This window comes from Oncorhynchus masou, chromosome 25 (assembly GCF_036934945.1).
Source record: "Oncorhynchus masou masou isolate Uvic2021 chromosome 25, UVic_Omas_1.1, whole genome shotgun sequence".
Classification (NCBI taxonomy): Eukaryota; Metazoa; Chordata; class Actinopteri; order Salmoniformes; family Salmonidae; genus Oncorhynchus; species Oncorhynchus masou.
The window spans coordinates 47,730,046-47,751,405 of record NC_088236.1 but is presented as its reverse complement, the minus strand read 5'-3'; the positions used below and the strand labels follow the sequence as shown (position 1 = coordinate 47,751,405).

Below are 21,360 nucleotides of genomic sequence, written 5' to 3'. Positions count from 1 at the left end.
AATGAGGGGAAAAAAATCCAGAAAATCACATTGTAGGATTTTTAATGAAATTATTTGCAAATTATGGTGGAAAATAAGTATTTGGTCAATAACAAAATACTTTGTTATATACCCTTTGTTGGCAATGACAGAGGTCAAACGTTTTCTGTAAGTCTTCACAAGGTTTTTACACATTGTTGCTGGTATTTTGGCCCATTCCTCCATGCAGATCTCCTCTAGAGCAGTGATGTTTTGGGGCTGTTGCTGGGCAACACGGACTTTCAACTCCCTCCAAAGATTTTCTATGGGGTTGAGATCTGGAGACTGGCTAGGCCACTCCAGGACCTTGAAATGCTTCTTACGAAGCCACTCCTTCGTTCCCCGGGCGGTGTGTTTGGGATCATTGTCATGCTGAAATACCCAGCCACGTTTCATCTCCAATGCCCTTGCTGATGGTAGGCTTTGTTACTTTGGTCCCAGCTCTCTGCAGGTCATTCACTAGGTCCCCCTGTGTGGTTCTGGGATTTTTGCTCACTGTTCTTGTGATCATTTTGACCCCACGGGGTGAGATCTTGCGTGGAGCCCCAGATCGAGGTAGATTATCAGTGGTCTTGTATGTCTTCCATTTCCTAATAATTGCTCCCACAGTTGATTTCTTCAAACCAAGCTGCTTACCTATGGCAGATTCAGTCTTCCCAGCCTTGTGCAGGTCTACAATTTTGTTTCTGGTGTCCTTTGACAGCTTTTTGGTCTTGGCCATAGTGGAGTTTGGAGTGTGACTGTTTGAGGTTGTAGACAGGTGTATTTTATACTGATAACAAGTTCAAACAGGTGCCATTAATACAGGTAACGAGTGGAGGACAGAGGAGCCTCTTAAAGAAGAAGTAACAGGTCTGTGAGAGCCAGAAATCTTGCTTGTTTCTAGGTGACCAAATACTTATTTTCCACCACAATTTGCAAATAAATTCATAAAATTTCTGGATTTTCTTTTGTCATTTTATCTGTCATAGTTGGAGTGTACCTATGAAAATTACAGGCCTCATCTTTTTAAGTGGGAGAACTTGCACTTGCTTGTGTGATTTATTAACATTGTTTGCCAAGTAGCTTATTATAATAAAATGTATTTGAGATGTCACTAATGTCAGGCTGATAATATCGATGGCCTCCTAGTTCTAAGACTCTTCTGTAGCTTTTGTACTGTGTACGCAACCTTTCTAGTTACACTTAGCCTAACTTGTGTTGAAATTGACTAGGCTTATTAGACATTCATATTGAATCTACAACTCCAAGAGAAAATAGACCTAACTATCTCTGGTTTTTCTCTGTGGGACTTTGCTCCATCCATGCAATCAGTAACGCGTTGGAGGTAGCCTATCTCTGTGTTTTTCATAGAACTTCTCAGTTTGATAATACCCCCGTGGGCCATTTCTAGCCGGGATATGCAAAACATTCCATTTGAATGGTCCAAGATAAGGCTATAGTGAAGTTAGTAATTGTTTTATTTATGAGGTATTGTGTAGTTGTCTAAATGTTGTGTGATCCATCACATCTAATGGCTTATTCCAATGAATGTATAGCCTACTCTTAATTATAGGTTTCCGGGAAAATGTTTCCTCAGTTTTAAATTGAAATGTGTGACTGAGAACAATACTGTAGGCTGCGATATAGGCTAGATTTGTTGCATTGAAATGACTACTTGGCCTATTTCCTCTATTTTGTCACTATAGACAATACCATGTCTATCTATCTTACAGAGGGTATAAATATTGTACACTATATTCACACAACCTTTTTTTGTAGATTACATTACACTTGTAGCCTAATAGTTTCAGTAGTTTGTCAAATGGCACTTTTGGAAATGCACACAAGGAAATGAACAGTGTATCTTCAGACTGATGGTTGTGTTGTTGAGGTTATGTGGTTCATCCCTTGATGGGACCTTTTTTAAACCAACCCGAAGCCCTGATTTCTTTCACTGTGCGTCTCTGACTGTGTCATGTCTGTTTTGCAGGGTGACTGCCGCTGATCCTTGATGGGCGAATCAGGGTCGCGCCGCTCCACGCTCGTCTCCAGGCTGCCCATCTTCAGGCGGAGCGTAAGTAAGAGGCAGGACTCGTTGCCCTCCTCCCCATCCTCGGCCGGCGTGGGCAATGGCGTTCACACCTCGTCCCCCTCCAGCACCAACTCCAGCAACAGCAGCACGGGCAAGCGCCGCAGCCTGTTCCGTACGCCCTCCATCAGCTTCAGCAGCAAGAGGAACAGTGAGCCGCCACGCATCCAGACCCCTCCTCTGGACCCAGCCCAGGACACCAACAGCAGCCAGAACAACCCTCCGCTGGGCTTCCAAGATGGCGCTGTGCTTCCACGGGCCAAGACGCGCCACTCCTTTGGCTTTGGGGGCCACCGGCAGAAGAAGATCACCCGCTCGCAGACTGAAGACTTTGAGAAGGTGACCTCCACGGTCAATAGGAACGTGTTCATCAACTGCATCAGCTCAGGTACCAACGAGGGCGATGACTCGGGGTATCTGGATGACTTCAGCGGTGAGAGCAAGCGCTCGTACAGGCAGAAGAAACAGCTGCTGCCCAAGTCCTTTTCTGCCCACCACCGCTTCTCCAAAACTCTGAGCAGTGCAAGCCCCCAGTGGTGAGTGTAGTGCCCCCGACGTCAGAGGGTACCCCGGGCTCGTGGCCAGGCGAGCTGCTGGGGGAGAGCTCCCTGCAGTCGCCCATGTTGTCTGAGGACCGCACCACGGCCCTCACCCCCTCTGAGTTTAATGTCCCCATCACAGAGGACTCTGTGTCCGAGGTGGATGTGCTGCTTGCCCCCAGCCTCGCCGCCACGCCAGACAACTTCAGCCACGTCGTCTCTACCTCCCAGGTGTTCTTCATGCCTGCCCAAGCTGCCACAGACAAGCCCCTTCTGCCAGACACCAGCACCGCAAACACCACAGAGTGTGAGACTGCAGTCCCTGTCACAGAACCAGCAACAGCTGCAACACCACCAATGCCACCGGAACAACAAACACAATCGCAGGAAGAGAAGGAAGAAGAGGAAGAGGAGAAGGAGGATGTTATGATGGTGGAGGAGGTCAGACCAGCGCAGACAGAGACTAGTGAGAGCGAGGCAGGCCCAGTGCGTAGTAAAGGCTACCATTCCAATCCAGAGCAGTCTGAGAGGAGGTCCAGGAACACAGTGTTCATCCAGGAACCAGGCAAGGGAGCGTGCTGCGGTAGACATGAACCCAGGTCATGCCACCTGAGGAAACCCCACACAGGTAAGAACTGAACAACTAATTGAATAACATGCGGAGTACTGATTGATCTCTATGTGATTGACTCATTGATAATAGAAAGGAGGTGCATTGCTCTTGTGAAAAGCTAATTGTAAATTACTGACAAGTATACTGAACAAAAATATAAATGCAACGTGTAAGGTGTTGGTTCCAAATTTCAAGAGCTGAAATAAAAGATCCCAGAAATATTCCATATGCACAAAAAGCACACATTTGTTCACGTCCCTCTTAGTGAGCCTTTCTAATTTGCAAAGACAATCCATCCACCTGCCAGGTGTGGCATATCAATAAACTGATTAAACAGCATGATCATTACACAGGTGCACCTTGTGCTGGGGACAATAAAAGGCCACTCTAAAATGTGGACTTTTGTCACACAATGCCACAGATGTTTCAAGTTTTGAGGGAGCATGTAGTTGGCATGCTGACTGCAGGAATGTACACCAGAGCTGTTGCCAGATAATTGTAGTTTTAGAGAATTTGGCAGTATGTCAAACTGGCATCACAACCACAGACCACGTATAACCACGCTAGCCCAGGCCTTCAACATCCGGGTTCTTTACCTGCGGGATTGTCTGAAACCAGCCGCTGGATTGTCTGAGACCAACCACTCGGACAGCTGAGGAATACTGAGGAATATTAAAAACTAATTCTGATTGGCTGGCCCTGACTCCAAAGTGGGTGGGCCTATGTCCTCCAAGGCCCACCCATGGCCGCGCATCTGCCCATTCATTGTGAAATCCATAGATTAGAGCCTAATGAATTTATTTCAATTGACTGATTTCCTTATATGAACTGTAACTCGGTAAAATCGTAAAAATTATTGTGGGTTTATATTTTTGTTCATTTTTTTTTCCCAAAGTGTTTGCACACAGTATTGCCTATCACCGTTTGAGACTGACTTTGTGTTTTCGATCACCGACAAATAGACATTTTCTGTTCAAAGTGGTTGAACTTTACACTGCTTTCACATTCAGATGGCAGAGGTATGGTCTACAATGTAGGCTATATTTTATGTACTCTTTGGTTGGATGATGTTGAAAGTACCAAAGTCAGAACGACAAGACTGATTAGGAGGTTGAACAGCACTATTTTAGGCCCACGTGCCTGTTCTCAGTACAGTGGGAACTATTTCCTCTTAAAGGTATATTTATTAACCAATGGACAGCGGTTTCCTAAGACATTGTAGGCTGTAGTCACACCTGGATAACACCTCCTGTACAAATTCCTACCCTTTGGCTATGTCTTTCTGAAACGGCCCACGAGACTCCACCGTTCACCTACCAAACTTGAAACAGTGTGGCACTGCTTGTAACATCCTTAAATCTGAATAGTTTTCTTAAGACAACTGTTTGTGAACTTCATTGGTTAGTCTACTGGTTTTGGGCAGTGTTAGGCTATCCATAATTATTAACACATCACTGTTATTGTTCATTTCTGATGTAAGCTTATTTCTTGTCTGTCTGTTGCTTAGGTTACTTTGTATTGGTGATAACACGTAAGTAGTTATACTTGCACCTAAAAAGTGTGCTCCGTGATGATGTAGATCTATAACCCAAATTCAATCAATTAGTAAAAGTAGCCTTATTCCCTCTCTATATTGGAAAAGTGCCTTTACATTAGTGCAAAGGTCACCTAAAATAATTAATTTCTATAAAATCACTGAAGCTGTTGTTGCAAAACACTGGATCACTTCCAGCCCCAAGGCTTGCGATAGCCAATTGATTGTTTGCTTGTTTTGAAGTTTTTTCCCCCCAACGTGTAGTCTGCAGTTGTTTGTCTGTGTCGCATTCGACTGTCTGTCTACTTGTCTGTTCGCCACTTTTTTGCCTAGCTTCCTGCTTCCACGTCAGCAAAAATATTATCATGTGTCTTGTGCTCTGCCCTCCACAGTGTCCATGTGCAGCAGCAGCGCCAGCCCCTACCACGAGGTGATGCGCATGGAGCGCCGCCTACGTTCCTCCTCGGAGGGTGCCGGGGGGCCACGGGGGCTCCACCTCAACCTCAAAGATCCCCATTGCACTGCCGAGGGGAGCGTGCTGCTGAAACAGAGGACCAACTCGTCGTCCTCCAAGCTTGGCAGCCTCGTACGTGTTTACACTACACTACACTTCAGTATAGCACAGTTACACTAGGATTACAGTAGAGGACAGTCCAGCAGGGGAGCTGGCAATGGTGCTCGCGGCTCCTCACTGTTGCTGCAGACTAAATAGCTTAGTCCATGGCCGCATCCTTCTCTGGATTACACTCTCACACGGGGATAACAGCCCGCCCAAAATTAAACAGACTAATTATCTAACTAGCTGTGCTGCAGATCAGTGCAACAGGACAGCAACTTGTCACTCAAGGGATTGTGCCTGACTCCTTCCTGCCTGGCCACTCCAATCCACATGTCTGCATAAACCGCCACCGAGCAGAGCAAAATTCAGTTGGTGGTACAGTAACCAAAAAGCTTGGGAACCACTGCTGTAGTGCACCACATTTTTCAGGCTTATACTAAGATCTATTTCATTTTCGAGGTGGCTCGACAACCCTCATCTTCCATACCCAGAAAGGAAAGCACATGTGATATACGTGGGGCTAACATGTGGGGCTAAATCTGTGGTCGTTAAAATCTAAGTGGCGGCCGACTCTACCGTCTTGTTTTTTTGCTCTGGTGGAGAATCACGAAGTGTGGCTGTAGGAGTGTATTACCAATTTAGTCTCTTTTTACCAGCTTCTTTTTGAACTTTGGGTGAAAAAAAGAAGGCAATCCAATACGACGAGTAGAGCTTCAGTGAAACGCTAAAGTGTTTTCCATTGTCTGTTGAGTAGGTTTGTGGTTTCATGAGCAGTGAAGTGTGATGCAGAGGTGGACTAAAGTAGTTTTCTGGACAAGTACAAGGCAATACTGGGAAGATAATCCCTCCCTTCTCTGTCATAATTACAATACACTCAACAGCCAACAGGATATGCCTGCTCTGTCTTATACTTTGGGTACAAGATATACATACAATCATTCTAAACTGGCAAAAGTGCCTAAACTGTTTTTAAGTGAAATTGTATTATGTTCGGTACATGTATTCACTTCATAAGACGTGCTTAGAGAACCGCGTGGATGTTGAAGGAACTGCGATTTTTACCATCATACTGCACATCAAGAGATTGTTAACCAACCCATTTTTCAAAATATGTAGGAATTGTAGTCTCCCCTGGCCCGTAGTAGACTGGTAAGGAAACGTTTGAGCACTTATTTGATTTGAGTGACACACTTTGACACTAATCATTTGTGTGAAGGGTTACAAACTAAGTCCACTATTATCTATATGAATAACCCCTCCTTAACTCTCATGAGGGGTGTATTATTCACTAGGATCCAAATGGACCAAACGGGAGGGGACCTATTTGAATTTGTCCTGTAGGAAACGCTTGTTTTATTACTGTGCCAAATGTTTTGCTATGGTGTGCGCTAATTAGGACGGACCCTATTTAGTTGACTGGTCGATTGTTTGGTCAATAGGCTGTGGGTTGACAGTATCATTTTTTTTTTTTAGTTGAGCAGTGTAAAATATATTTAAAATCATGGCACACGAGACACTTGTTAGATTCATGCCTGTCTGAGTGGACATTGCAAATGGCACACCAGTATCACCGGTAGTATATTTGCCGTTAATTACCATAATTTCTAATCGACAATATTTATTTGGTTATGGTAATTTCTGTTAATGCATTCAATATATTATTATTACTGTCTTGTCTTTGTAGGAGTGGACATGTTGTTTGCAGAGTGCACAACCTGGGCTACACTTATGATAAAAAAAGTTGTGGGTTATTTCATTCCATTATCCAGTTGTCAATTTATTCATTAAGAATGTGCACCTGATTACGCATAGAAGTAGGCCTAGGCAACCTGGCCTGTGTGCAAATGTAGGCCTATAAATGTGCCCATTTGGGGATCTGATACTATTTCTGATTGACTTAACTCACCATCACTGTGGAACTTCTCAAAGTAATGTTTTCTTCGCCTCAAACAGCGAGTCAACAAAGTCTGTTTTTACATCCATTGATAATGACAATAGTTCCTCAACATAGCCTATTTGAAAAGTCTTTAGAGCTCTCTCCCTTTCCATATCCACTCAGCATGAAAGGGGAAGAAAATGTCATGCTCTGATCTGGTGGAAACATCATAAAATAGGCCTACCTGATTACTTCTTATCCCTTGTGTAAATAGCTTACAGCTGTATCTGTCCTGGCGTGGGAAACTCTAAGGGCCCGGGAATATTTTATACAATGTCGCAAGTTTGCTAGCACGAGCATCTGGCCGGACCAAGTTAATAGTTGACACAATGCCTCTCGGGTCAACCAATACACCCCTAGAGTCTGGACCTCTGCAACGGCACATTTTTCTCTATTGGTCCTCTTGAATTAACTCCACAGGCACAAAATGTATAATATCTACTGACCCAAAGTCTTTCTATGTGCAGAATAAGAGACACCTGCTTATTCTGAATTTTTTCCATATTACTGAGGTTGGCATTGATGAAATAGATCCTTGTTTTAACGAGCCACCGTTTTTTAAATCTCTATTAGCATAAAGTTACTCACTCAAACATTATTGCACTGTAAAAAAGGTCAGAGCTTGCACAGTGAAGGAGTTTTAATACACATCTATTACTGGGGGATGACATTAACATGCTAATTTAGCTCCAAATTATGTATATAATAGATGTCATTTTACAGTAAGGACTGACACCCTGTTCCAATAACTATTACTTGAGGAACACCTTAGTTGAGCATTAAGGGCTATATTACCTCTTCATAAGTGGAGGCTAATCATTTCCTTCAAAAGGTATTATACTTTATGCAGATAACTCTTAACCTTGACTTGAGCTTGACATTTAGGGTCAGTTTCCCAGGCACAGATTAAACCTTTAATTGATAATTTCTATTGAGGATGCTTCTTAGACCAATAATATTCTTAAAGGGATACTGGCAATTAAGAACGGTGTGACAGTGGACAACATGAGCTTTGTTTGGACACAATGACACTGCCTGGTTCTGATTCACATTGATGTACCCAACTTTAAAGGGATACTGTAGAGATTCTGGCAACCATTTTTTTTCTACTTACCCAAAGTCGGATGTACTTGTGGATACCAATTGTATGTCTCTGTGTGCAGTATGGTGATGACACCACTGATGAGTAAAATAGGTTTCCTTGCCCATGAATATATTTTGTTGGAAATGTGGTACACTACAGTGACATTTTAGCTAGTTAGTAGTACACATCCATCTTATTGGAATTGTGTGATTCACCAATGAAAGCTGCATCACATTTACCTCTTAATGTTATCCAAATTATATTAAATCATTTTTTATTTGTTTTATTTTTTACCCAACCTTTGACCTTGTCCATAACAATCCCTTAGATGTTTTGTATGTAATTCATATTTTCTAGCTTCTGCATTTCCTGTGCACCTTCTGATATTTTCTTCAAATTTTTACAAACAGACCAGACGTGGTAACCATTTTTCTGTGTATCACCACAAGATGGCAGTGTATCCCTTTGAAACATGACAAAAGGAGAAGTGGTCGTCATGTATATGATTCCTCAACCACTGCTTGGAAGTGGATATCTTTGAAAATGTCATCAAAGTTGACTGTGTCTGGCTTCAAAATCTTAACGGATAAGATCATTTGATTATGAGATTAAGAGATTGGATTTTAATAACCTTTGCTTTGGTGACCCGTTATGGATCCAGTACAGCCATGAATGAACCCTTAAAATACATACAGTACCAGTCAAAGGTTTGGACACACCTACTTATTCAAAGGTTTTTTTTTTTTTTTTTTTTTTTTTTTTTTTTTACTGTTATCTACATTGAAGAATAATAATAGTGAAGACATCAAAACTATGAAATAACATGTAGTAACCAGAAAAGTGCTAAACAAATCTAAATATATTTGAGATTCTTCAAAGCCACCCTTTGCCTTGATGACAGCTTTGTACACTCTTGGCATTATCTCCACCAGCTTCATGAGGAATGTCCACAGTCTTGTTCCCATATATGCTGAGCACTTGTTGGCTAGTTTTCCTTCACTCTGTGGTCCAACTCATTCCTAACCATTTCAATTGGGTGACGGTCAGGTCAGCTGACACAGCACTCATCACTCTCCTTCTTGGTCAAATAGCCCTTACACAGCCTGGAGGTGTGTTTTGGGTCATTGTCCTGTTGAAAAACGAATGATAGTCCCAGTAAGCGCAAACCAGATGGGATGGTGTATTGCTGCAGAATGCTGTGGTAGCCATGCTGGTTAAGTGTGCCTTGAATTTTAAAATAAATCACAGACAGCAACGCACCATCTCACCTCCACCTCCATGCTTCACTGTGGGAAACACACATGCAGAGATAATCCGTTCACCTACTCTGCGTCTCACAAAGACACTGCGGTTGGAACCAAAAATAAGACCAAAGGACAGATTTCCACCGATCTAATGTCCATTGCTAATGTTTCTTGGCCGCATCAAATTGATTCTTCTTATTAGAGTCCTTTAGTAGGGGTTTCTATGCAGCAATTTGACCATGAAGGCCTGATTTACGCAGTGTCCTCTGAACAGTTAATGTTGTGATGTGTCTGTTACTTGAACTCTGTGAAGTATTTTTTTGGTCTGCAATCTGAGGTGCAGTTAACTCTAATGAATGTATCCTCTGCAGTATAGGTAACTCAGTCTTCCTTTCCTGTGGCGGTCCTCATGAAAGCCAATTTCATCATAGCACTTGATGTTTTTTGCAATTGTACTTGAAGAAACTTTCAAAGTTCTTGACATTTTCTTGAGTTAATGAGGGATACAAAGTATATTGAAAGCAGGTGCTTCCACACAGGTGTGGTTCCTGAGTTAATTAAGCAATTTAAAAATGCTGGGCCGGCCTTTATTTTGGTTACCATGGCTATGCCCCCCCCCCCACCTAACCTTACAAGTAAACACACTGGGCTCTAGTTATAGTCAACTTCTGACCCTACTCCGAAAGTAAAGTGGCATGCATCAAGCTTGTTGTTAAACTGTGTCCAGCGCACCGAGTCATACAGATGTCTCCATTGTGTCCTCAGGATGTACTGAACAATCTGGGCTCGTCTGAGCTGGATGAGGATGATCTGATGTTGGACCTGGACCTCTCTGATGACCAACGCCAGCGTCACGGTATGGACACTCTCAATCCATTCAACAGCAAATCCACCGGCTTCATTCCGAATGGCTCTCTATTCCTTACATAGTGCACTTATTTTTACCCATCGGGCTCGGGTCAGAAGTAGAGCACTATATAGCGTGCCGTTGGGGACGCAGCCACCCTCTCTGCTCCTCTACTTCAGCCACTTGTCCAAGGAAATGTGGAGATTCTAGAATGATTTCTACACGTATCCAGGGACACACCCAAGTTTAAGCAGGACTAACTTGTTTGCTCAGATATTTAGGAAGTTTAGAATAGTTCTACTCCATCTAAACCAAATACACTTGCTAGAACCGTTTTAAGCCAGTTCAGATGGTTTGTTCCCCCAGTGTTGCTATCATTAGTTCCTTGATATTCTCATAACACTTAGCAACATAAATGGTTAATTCTCAATGCTTTTGATATTTTTTTAATCATTGTTTAAATCATATTTCCCAGCAGCAGAAGACTGATTAAAACAAGTTTTGAGTGCGTCATAGGGAAGTGTTTTTGTAAGGATTTGTTTTTTTTTCTTGCATTCGCTAACTTTGTGACATAACCTCACTGGTTCTTATGTATCCTAAAGATATATTATGCATTACGTAAAGAATTGCAAAACCGAAATGACTGAGAAACAATTAATTGCCCTTGTATGAATGCAAGATGAACGCAAAGATGTAGCCTATTATTAGGAGCAGGATGTGTTTGGTGACTTGAGTGGAGACAACAGGCCAGATATGCCCCTTAGTTGACTCTTATCTAACGGGAGGTCTGAGTCAGTTCAACAAAACTTTCATATCTCTAGGCATGCAACATCTACGCAGGCTTGGATAATTACCTTCAATCTTAATTCTCTTAACACCCCTCTCTTTTTGGAGGTTGCATCAGAACACGCAAAAGTACCAGTAAACATGTACTTAGGGCAAAGCCTCTAGACAGAGAGCTTCCCAGGATGTCATCGCTAATACACACAACAACAACAAAAAACATTTAGCATGGTAAGTTTTTTTTTCTTTATACAGTGCATTCGGAAAGTATTCGGACCCCTTGACTTTTTCTACATTTTGTTACGTTACAGCCTTTATTTTAAAATTGATTAAATCGTTTTTTTCCCTCATCAATCTACACACATAACCACCAAAGCATTTTTTTTTTTAGAAATGATTGCAAATGTTTAAATAAAGAAAAACTGTTCTTGGCTACAAGCTTGGCACAACTGCATTTGGGGAGTTTCTCTTAATTCTTCTCTGCAGATCCTCTCAAGCTCTTTCAGGTTGGATGGGGAGCGTTGCTGCACAGCTATTTTCAGATATCTCCAGAGATGTTTGATCGAGTTGAAGTCCGGGCTCTGACTGGGCCACTCAAGGACATTCAGAGATTTCTCCCAAAGGCCAGTCCTGCGTTATCTTGGCTGTGTGCTTAGGGTCGTTGTCCTGTTGGAAGGTGAACCGTCACCCAAGTCTGAGGCCCTGAGCACTCTGGAGCAGGTTTTGATGAAGGATCTTTCTGTACCTTGCTCTGTTCATCTTTCCCTCGATCCTGACTTGTCTCCAGTCCCTGCCGCTGGTAACATCCCCACAGCATGATGCTGCCACCACCATGCTTCACTTTAGGGATGGTGCCAGGTTTCCTCCAGATGTGACGCTTGGCATTCAGGCCAAAGAGCTCAAGCTTGGTTTTATCAGACCAAGAGAGTATTTTAGGTGCCTTTTGGCAAAATCTAAGCAGGCTGTCATGTGCCTTTTTACTGAGGAGTGGCTTCCGTCTGGCTACTCAACCATAAAGGCCTGATTTGGTGTAATGCTGCAGAGATGGTTGTCCTTCTGGAAGGTTCTCCCATCTCCACAGAGGAACTCTAGTGCTCTGTCAGAGTGACCATCGGGTTCTTGGTCACCTCCCAGACCAAGGCCCTTCTCCCCCGATTACTCGGTTTGGCCGGGTGGCCATCTTAGGAAGAGTGTTGGTGCGTCCAAACTTCTTCCATTTAAGAATGATGAAGGCCACTGTGTTCTTGGGGACCTTCAATGCTGCAGAATTGTTTTGCAACATTTCCTCAGATCTCTGCCTTCAACACAATGTCTCGGATCTCCACGGACAATTCCTTCGACCTCATGGCTTGGTTTTTGCTCTGACATGCACTGTCAACTGTGGGACCTTCATTAGAGAGGTGTATGCCTTTACAAATCATGTCCAATTAATTGACTCAATCAAGATGTAGAAACCTCTCAAGGATGATCAATGGAAACAGGATGCACCTGAGCTCAATTTTGAGTCTTATAGCAAAGGGTCTGAATACTTATGTAAATAAGGTATTTCTGTTTATTTTTAATAGATTTGCAAACATTTCAAAAAACCTGTTTTCGCTTTGTCATTATGGGGTATTGTGTGTAGATTGTGAATTGTTTTAGAATTGTACATAAAAAAAAACATCTATTTTATAATAAGGCTGTAACCTAACAAAATATGGACAGTCTGAATACTTTAAGAATACACTGTATACTAGCCTAAATGGTTCAGACTGTGCTGTGAAATCCCTGCAAAGAATTGATAAATCGCACACTTAAAGTGAAGTGACGATGTGACTTACTGAAGAAGAGAATTAAGTGGAAAGTCTCTCACACTAACTCAAATTAAGGCACACCAGACATGCCCCCCCCACACACACACACACACACACACACACACACACACACACACACACACACACAAATGCATCGATGCTCCTGTTTTAGTGCTCTCAGGTGGCTGCTTGGCATTTTTATTAAGAACCAGGCAGTTTCACAGCAATTTATGGGCTGCTGAGCTGAGCCACATTCAGTTTTACCTTGAAACTGAGCCATCCACATCCCTTTTTTAAAGATCTGGTTATTTCTGATTGTCAAAACTGTTTTCTTAGTAGTTTCTGCATGAATGAAACGTTAAAACAGATGCCATTGTGTATTTTACTCTGCACTCTGAATGTAAAGGAAATATTTGATTACTGTAGTATAGTGTTCGTTTTTAAATACTAGCAACACTCTTTATAGCATATTGTCCAGAATGGACTACTCTAAGCATGTTGTCAACTCTGTAAACACAAGCCTATTGTGCCACACGACATTGACTCAATGGTTTTGTGTGTGTGTGTGTGTGTGTTTTTGTAGTATTCCGAGAGGACTCCAGCCAGTCCCTAGCCTCCTGCCTGAACCTGATGCACTCCCCACTGGAGCCCAATGTCGACAGGGTCCCTGGCAGGGAGCCCAGAGACACCACCACCATCCACAGGTGAGAGAGCCCTGCATCTATACCTAGTACATCATACTACAGCTCTCACTACACCTATAACGCTCACTACAGCTCTACACCTACATTACACTTACACCGATAACACTCACTACAGATATCACTCGTCCTTCACACATTCCCAACAGTGAGCAGTCACTGTATTTCCATGCAGAAAGGAAGGAAGGCTCATTACAACTCCTTAACAGAATTAACAGAAAGTCCCATTGCTCTTTATAGGAAGCCGTTATCACACAAAGCCATTACCGCCAAACACTTCCTTCCAAAGGTGGAACTGATTAGGTAGAACAATGAGAGCCACGAACATGCATGGATAAAATTCTCATTGCAACTAAAGCATTGCTATCTTAATTGTTTTTTATTAGAGAAGCCTTTTGATGTGGCCTAGCAGGAAACGCTGATGGAGATTATTGCGATTAATGTGTAACACGTTTTATGTGTAACCCATGGAGATGAATGTAACGTTCTGACTATAACTATTGTTCCCTGAAGGAGGGAAACAAGGTACAACATACTGTGGGGAGTTGCACTTTCACGTCTTCGGTTGTAATCATGCCTGGCAAGGCCAATGAAATCCGTGTCTCACTGGAAGCCCCATCTTCCACAGGTGATAAGTGTGAGGCTTGGTTTCATTCCTTCAATTTAATACCGCTCTTCACAGAGCCCAGGAACTTGGGCCAAATGGGTGTTGTACAGTGTTTGCTCCACTAAAAGTTTTGTGATTATGCTGCGGGACTTAGAGGTAATTTGTGGTTTAGTACGGTACCCTGCGTCACAACTTCATTGCTCCAGACCAGCACAAGGGGGAGTTAGAGCACTGATTATGCTTTTGGGTCCTACTGTGTTTCTGACAAGGAATGTGCGGCATACGCGACATACACAAATAAAATGACTAGTGTCATGCACAAAGTAGATTTCCTAACTGACTTGTCGAAACTATCATTTGTGGATGTGTAGGTAAACTTCCGACTTCAACAGTATGTGCATACAGCCCTCGTGCAGGGCGCCCTTGCAGACGGACATTTGGAGGTAAACCTCTCATGGACAGGCCCATAGGAACCAAATCTCTGGCCTCACATGCCAAACCTGCCTGTGCGCCCTGGGACAACAGGTTCGCTTTAAAGGTGAATGGTTTCCGTCAAACAAGGCTGCCTGGTCCAACGGGAAACCACAAGAATCAATGATAATTTATTATTGTGGCTGGGAGGGTTTATCAGCCCTCCCTATGAGATAGAAGATCTGCCCCCGAGTTGAGGCAACCGGGAACATGCATCACCAAAAGTGACAGCAAATGCGCACTGCTCCGCAGCAAGAGGAGGGGTGGGGACTGTATCCTCCCCCCTGACTGTTGAATATGCAACTGTCGTCATGTTGTTGGATCTGACCAGCACATGCCGGCCCAAAAAACATGGGAGGAGGTGCCTGAGCGCCATGCACATCGTCAGAAGTTCCAGGTAATTGATATGCCGGGCACTCTGTGACACTGAAGTGAGTAACCCTTGCACAATTCTCCCCACCCTTGGTGTGACATGTCGGTCATGATCATATGTTGTGGGCAACTGAATCAACCGGTCTAGGTGCATCCAAGCGCATGGTTAACGTTCAGCACTCGAACAGCCACATCAATAGTAATCCCAGGGGAATGACCACTTTCATAGAAGCCATCATCCCCAGTAGGCGCATGGACTGGCAAAAACATACTGTGCACCTCAACCAAATTTGGGCTATGCAGAGCTGGAACCTGGACACCCTCTCCGTGGATAGAAAAAAGCAAAGGGGTCGGGACTTTATGCCCCGTTCTAGACTTGTCCTCAGCAAGCATCTCAGAGTTCGCACTTTCAAAATGCTCTCAAACCAGCGGCTGTCACAGTCTGTGCACTTCAGCAGTTGGATTACCACCATCAACCTAAAGGATGCGTACTTTCATGTGCCCTTGTGCCCCAATCACAGACATTTTCTGTAGTTTCATTACAAGGCGACAGCCTACGAGTTTTTAGTCCTCCCATTCAGCTTGTCCCTCTCACCTCGCATCTTTTCAAAGGTGATGGAGCAGAGTCAAGGCTGATAGCAGCAGAGTCTAGGGAACAAGCAGTGTTGCACACATCCACACAGTGTTACACACACACACTTGTTCCTGTACCCAAGAAAGGAAAGGTAACTGAACTAAATTACTATTGCCCCGTAGCACTCACATCAGTCATCATGAAGTGCTTTGAGAGACAAGGTAGAGGTGATATGATCCTTATCTGACACCCTAGACAGATAAGGATCGCCCCAATAGATACCGCCCCAATAGATCTGATCCAGGCTGATTTCCCATTTTCAGTGTCTAGGTTTTATTTAAACCAGAAAAAGAGCTGAACTAAGCACCTCATAGGGACTAGTGAGCTGCAGGCAGGAATTAGCAATGAATCCTAATAATGAGCCACCTATGCAGGAGTAGTGCCCTCTTGTGGACAGAGAGCGACTCACCCAACTTATTACTCTCATTCCTTGAACACCATTGAACGCGCTTCCAAACTAAGTTGTGCTTCCATGAGACCCTGGATGAAGCCCAGCCCCTTTATAGACTCAAGGAGCTCCAGCAATGGTTGACATAGCACACCGTTTGGCCGTAACCAAACGTGGTGGCACTGTTTTTGTGGAGGGACTCACCGGTTGCTCATACCCCTTCTAAGGCCCCTTGCTCCCTTGCTCCGGGGGTTACCCAAGCCAAGTGCTCGGAGGCTGTTTCCTCATCAGAAGTACCCACAAGCCTGGATCCCTCCAACCCCGGAAATTGGAAATATGAATGTGATTGGCATAATGCTGGGTGAAATCTGGTAAGCTTCATTCACCTGAAGTTATGCATGCTAGCTGACGTTAGCCATGATGAAGCTTCTAGTCTAGCCTCTTTGACCACAGCACGGGACGTTTTTTGAATAAACAAGAAAATTAAAGCTAGCTACATATACTAAACAAGACCGCTACCCAAGCAAGTCCAACATTAGGAAGTCAGAATATCTTGTAAGTAGCTAGCACACTATGCAGTGTTTGTTTATTTTTTATTTTTTGTAAACTTTATTTAACCAGGCAAGTCAGTTAATAAGAACAAATTCTTATTTTTAATGACGGCCTGGGAACAGTGGGTTAACTGCCTGTTCAGGGGCAGAACGACAGATTTGTACCTTGTCAGCTCAGGGGTTTGAACTTGCAACCTTCCGGTTACTAGTCCAACGCTCTAACCACTAGGCTACGCTGCCACCCCAGTTAGCCTGGTCTCGATAGTCTACATAGGACCGGATCCCTGAAGTGGGACCCGGACCCTTTTAGGAAGAGGCGAGAGGTGCCTAACCAAGGCAGACAGGAGGCGGGGGGATACCCACAGAACCTGGTCACCCTCTCTCTTTGAGTAGCCTCCCATAACCGGCGACAGAGGGCACAGGAGCCGGTGAGACAATCGACCCGACCAACGACCAATCCATCTCTGCATCCCACATCGGAAACACCAAGTCACCTAGAGCAGGGATCATGAACTTGATTCAGCCGCGGGCTGATTTATTCTTGAGGGAATGGTCGGGGGGCGGAACATAATTACAAATAATTAGTAGACTGCAAATAGACCGCAAGAAGCCCAAATGGATATAATATTTGATTAAAACATAATCGTTTCAAACCTTGCATACATTTGTATATGATTACGTATTATGCGTGGGAATACTTGGGAACAGATTCCCAAAATTAAAATCACATGGAGCTGATATCATTGTGTTTTTACAGTCTTATGTTCAACAATAATAATTCAGAAAATGTAAAATGTGACAGAAGTGTGACTGCATGACTTCTAGCTAAGCTCGAAGGGGCAATCGTTCTCCTAAAAGAGAAAACAGAATCACTTAAATTATCCCGTAAATTCAATGTGTGGGTTATAGGACATGAAATTGTCATGGAAGCGGGCAATCCCACTTCTTTCATGAGCAATCTTTTCTATGAACTGTTCGGGCAGGAGAAGCTGGGTCCCATGCTGCTAATTAACATTGAGCACCACACGGGTCCTCTCCAGAATGTCTCTTGTTGTATGATTTATACAATTCCACAGTTGAAGTCAAACAGTGAATTGTTTGCCATGCAGTGGAATCGGGGGCTCTGATCTATGCATAGAATAGGATCAGCATCCTGAGTGCCTACACTAAAACAGAGGGGGTGACCTACAACGAGGTAAGATCCCAGCTACACAAGCTAAATCTGAGATAGGGCTTCATCCACCCGGCAAAACTCATCTTGACCTTCCAGACCACAACACACACATTCTCCACTGCCAAGGAAGCTCAAGACTTCAAGAATCACATCAAACCCAACACACAAGGGGATGAGTCAGATGGAACCCGATCATGACTGGATCAACGGGAGAATATTAACACAGTGACACTGCTAATTAATGAACAATGGACAATCTATTGATGTGCCACACGGACTGGGGCTGCTTCCCTCTGTGTTTTTTGGGGGGCATTTAATCCTTACATGGGCAAAATATGGCTATATACACTATGTGGCCAGTTTATTGTGTACACCGAGTACTGGGTCGTACCCCACTTTGTCTCCAGAACAGCCCGAATTCTTAGGGGTATGGATTCTTCAAGGTGTAGCACTCATCAATCGTTGTGCAATTTCTATCAAGGGACCTAACCTGGTCCGGAAAAACATTTGCCACATCATTACACCACTGCCACCAGCCTGTACCGTTGACCCAAGGCAGGATGGGCTGTGGATTCATGCTGCTTACGCCAAATCCTGACTCTGCCATCAGCATGACGCAACAGGAACCGGTATTCGTTGGATCAATTCGTCAGACTCCTCAATTGTCCGGTGTTGGTGATCGCGTGCACACTGTAGCTGATTCTTGTTTTTAGCTGATAGGAGTGGAACCCGGTGTGGCTGCAATAGCCCATCCGTGACAAGGACCTATGAATTATGCGTTCCAAGTGGCCGTTCTGCACACTACTGTTGTACTGTGCCGTTATTTGCCTGTTTGTGGCCCGCCTGAAGACGCTCCGAAGAGACTCCATGTGTAAGGCTGCAACTCTTTGATGCTACAGCCCTGTAATGATAATGGGGGAGTAGAGGGGGCGGGGGAATGGTTTACAGGGAGGTTTTCTGGGTTGGGAAGAACCAATGGGTGAGTTTCCCTGTGGGGTCCTGCTTTTTGTTACACATCCATTGGCTTATAACACTAATGATCACAATTATATCATCAATATAAGCTTCCAATGCTAGCTATTCTCTTTTGGGATTTGGAAGGCCTAAATTGTCCAATCAACTGTTCCAGCTGTCTTGATATCCTAGCAAGAAACCATATTGATATAACAAGAAACACACCTGCTTCATAAAGACGGACATGGACTGCAGAACCATTTCTACAATCTGGCTGCTTTTTCATCGGCCTCAAACAAACGGTGTAAACATAATGAAACTAAAAATCACCATCTTGGGTAAAAGCGAAGACCAAGAAGGCAGAATCACTTTTCTAAAATGTATCCATAATGGAAAGAGAATTGTTTTTATTAATGTGCACAGTCCAAATTCATATGATCCAAAGTTTTTTGATTGTCTGAACAGCATATTGTTGGAATTAACTGAATTCCATTTGGTTGTTGGGACAGACATGAATGCCATTTTGGACATGGGGTACAAATATAATAAGTCTAACTACAATCCATATGCAACCAAACACATAATCCAGATGCAAACAAGTACACTTTCGACTTAAACAGGCATAAAACATTTTCTAAAATAATATAAAATCTATCTACACTCCTATTTTCTAAAATCAGGAAACTAGACATACAGTGGGGCAAAAAAGTATTTAGTCAGCCACCAATTGTGCAAGTTCTCCCACTTAAAAAGATGAGAGATGCCTGTAATGACAGACAGAATGAGAAAAAAAATCCAGAAAATCACATTGTAGGATTTTTAATGAATTTATTCGCAATGGTCGCTATGGTGGAAAATAAGTATTTGGTCACCTAGAAACAAGCAAGATTTCTGGCTCTCACAGACCTGTAACTTCTTCTTTAAGAGGCTCCTCTGTCCTCCACTCGTTACCTGTATTAATGGCACCTGTTTGAACTTGTTATCAGTATAAAAGACACCTTCCACAACCTCAGTCACACTCCAAACTCCACTATGGCCAAGACCAAAGAGCTGTCAAAGGACACCAGAAACAAAATTGTAGACCTGCACCAGGCTGGGAAGACTGCATCTGCAATAGGTAAGCAGCTTGGTTTGAAGAAATCAACTGTGGGAGCAATTATTAGGAAATGGAAGACATACAAGACCACTGATAATCTCCCTCGATCTGGGGCTCCACGCAAGATCTCACCCCGTGGGGTCAAAATGATCACAAGAACGGTGAGCAAAAATCCCAGAACCACACGGGGGGACCTAGTGAATGACCTGCAGAGAGCTGGGACCAAAGTAACAAAGCCTACCATCAGTAACACACTACGCCGCCAGGGACTCAAATCCTGCAGTGCCAGACGTGTCCCCCTGCTTAAGCCAGTACATGTCCAGGCCCGTCTGAAGTTTGCTAGAGAGCATTTGGATGATCCAGAAGAAGATTGGGAGAATGTCATATGGTCAGAAGAAACCAAAATATAACTTTTTGGTAAAAACTCAACTCGTCGTGTTTGGAGGACAAAGAATGCTGAGTTGCATCCAAAGAACACCATACCTACTGTGAAGCATGGGGGTGGAAACATCATGCTTTGGGGCTGTTTTTCTGCAAAGGGACCAGGACCACTGATCCGTGTAAAGGAAAGAATGAATGGGGCCATGTCGTGAGATTTTGAGTGAAAATCAGAAAACGTTTGACCTCTCTCATTGCCAACAAAGGGTATATAACAAAGTATTGAGAGACTTTTGTTATTTACCAAATACTTATTTTCCTCCAGAATTTCCAAATAAATTCATAAAAAATCCTACAATGTGATTTTCTGGATTATTATTTTTTTCATTTTGTCTGTCATAGTTGAAGTGTACCTATAATTACAGGCCTCATCTTTTTAAGTGGAAGAACTTGCACAATTGGTGGCTGACTAAATACTTTTTTGCCCCACTGAATGAGCTTGTCCAATTATCACGCCTACTACTGCCAATTACAAATGTCAGAATCTCCTAAAAGAACCACATGATGGAGTTTCATTACTACAAAGTCCTACATTCTGTCATCAATTTTAAATTGAACTCAATTAATTCATAATGATCAATATCATTTCAATCAATGACTCCTGGATTCTCTTGGATGCCACCAAATGTTTTATAAAAAATAATGCAACTGCATTTGCGTCTGGGTTGAATAAATCACAATTATGGAAGATATCAGAATTGGAAATATTAACATCAACAAAAATTCAGACCAAGTAATTATTACTCTTTCCAAAGTCAAGACCGAATTTAATTTATTGATAAGACAGAGAGCCGAATTTGCCATCCATTGAGTTGGACTCAACTATGGTAATCGTGCCAGTTGTTTACTGCCCAACAAGCTAAGCAGTAATGACCAATTAGCTGATATAGCAACTATTGAATTTGAAACAGGGGAATTACTATCAGAACCTAAATTAATCAAATATTCTCCTG

At 43.2% G+C, this 21,360-nt stretch overlaps 1 protein-coding gene across 1 annotated transcript in view; it reads left to right on the top strand.

The window, feature by feature from the left end:
* Window positions 1-21,360, top strand: part of LOC135514415 (serine-rich coiled-coil domain-containing protein 1-like) — a 92,628-nt gene that overhangs the window by 2,203 nt on the left and 69,065 nt on the right. Inside the window, 5 exon segments of the mRNA XM_064937892.1 lie at window positions 1,991-2,621; window positions 2,624-3,256; window positions 5,168-5,361; window positions 10,364-10,454; window positions 13,605-13,725. Coding sequence (XP_064793964.1) covers window positions 2,012-2,621; window positions 2,624-3,256; window positions 5,168-5,361; window positions 10,364-10,454; window positions 13,605-13,725 — 1,649 coding nt within the window. The 5' untranslated portion in view covers window positions 1,991-2,011.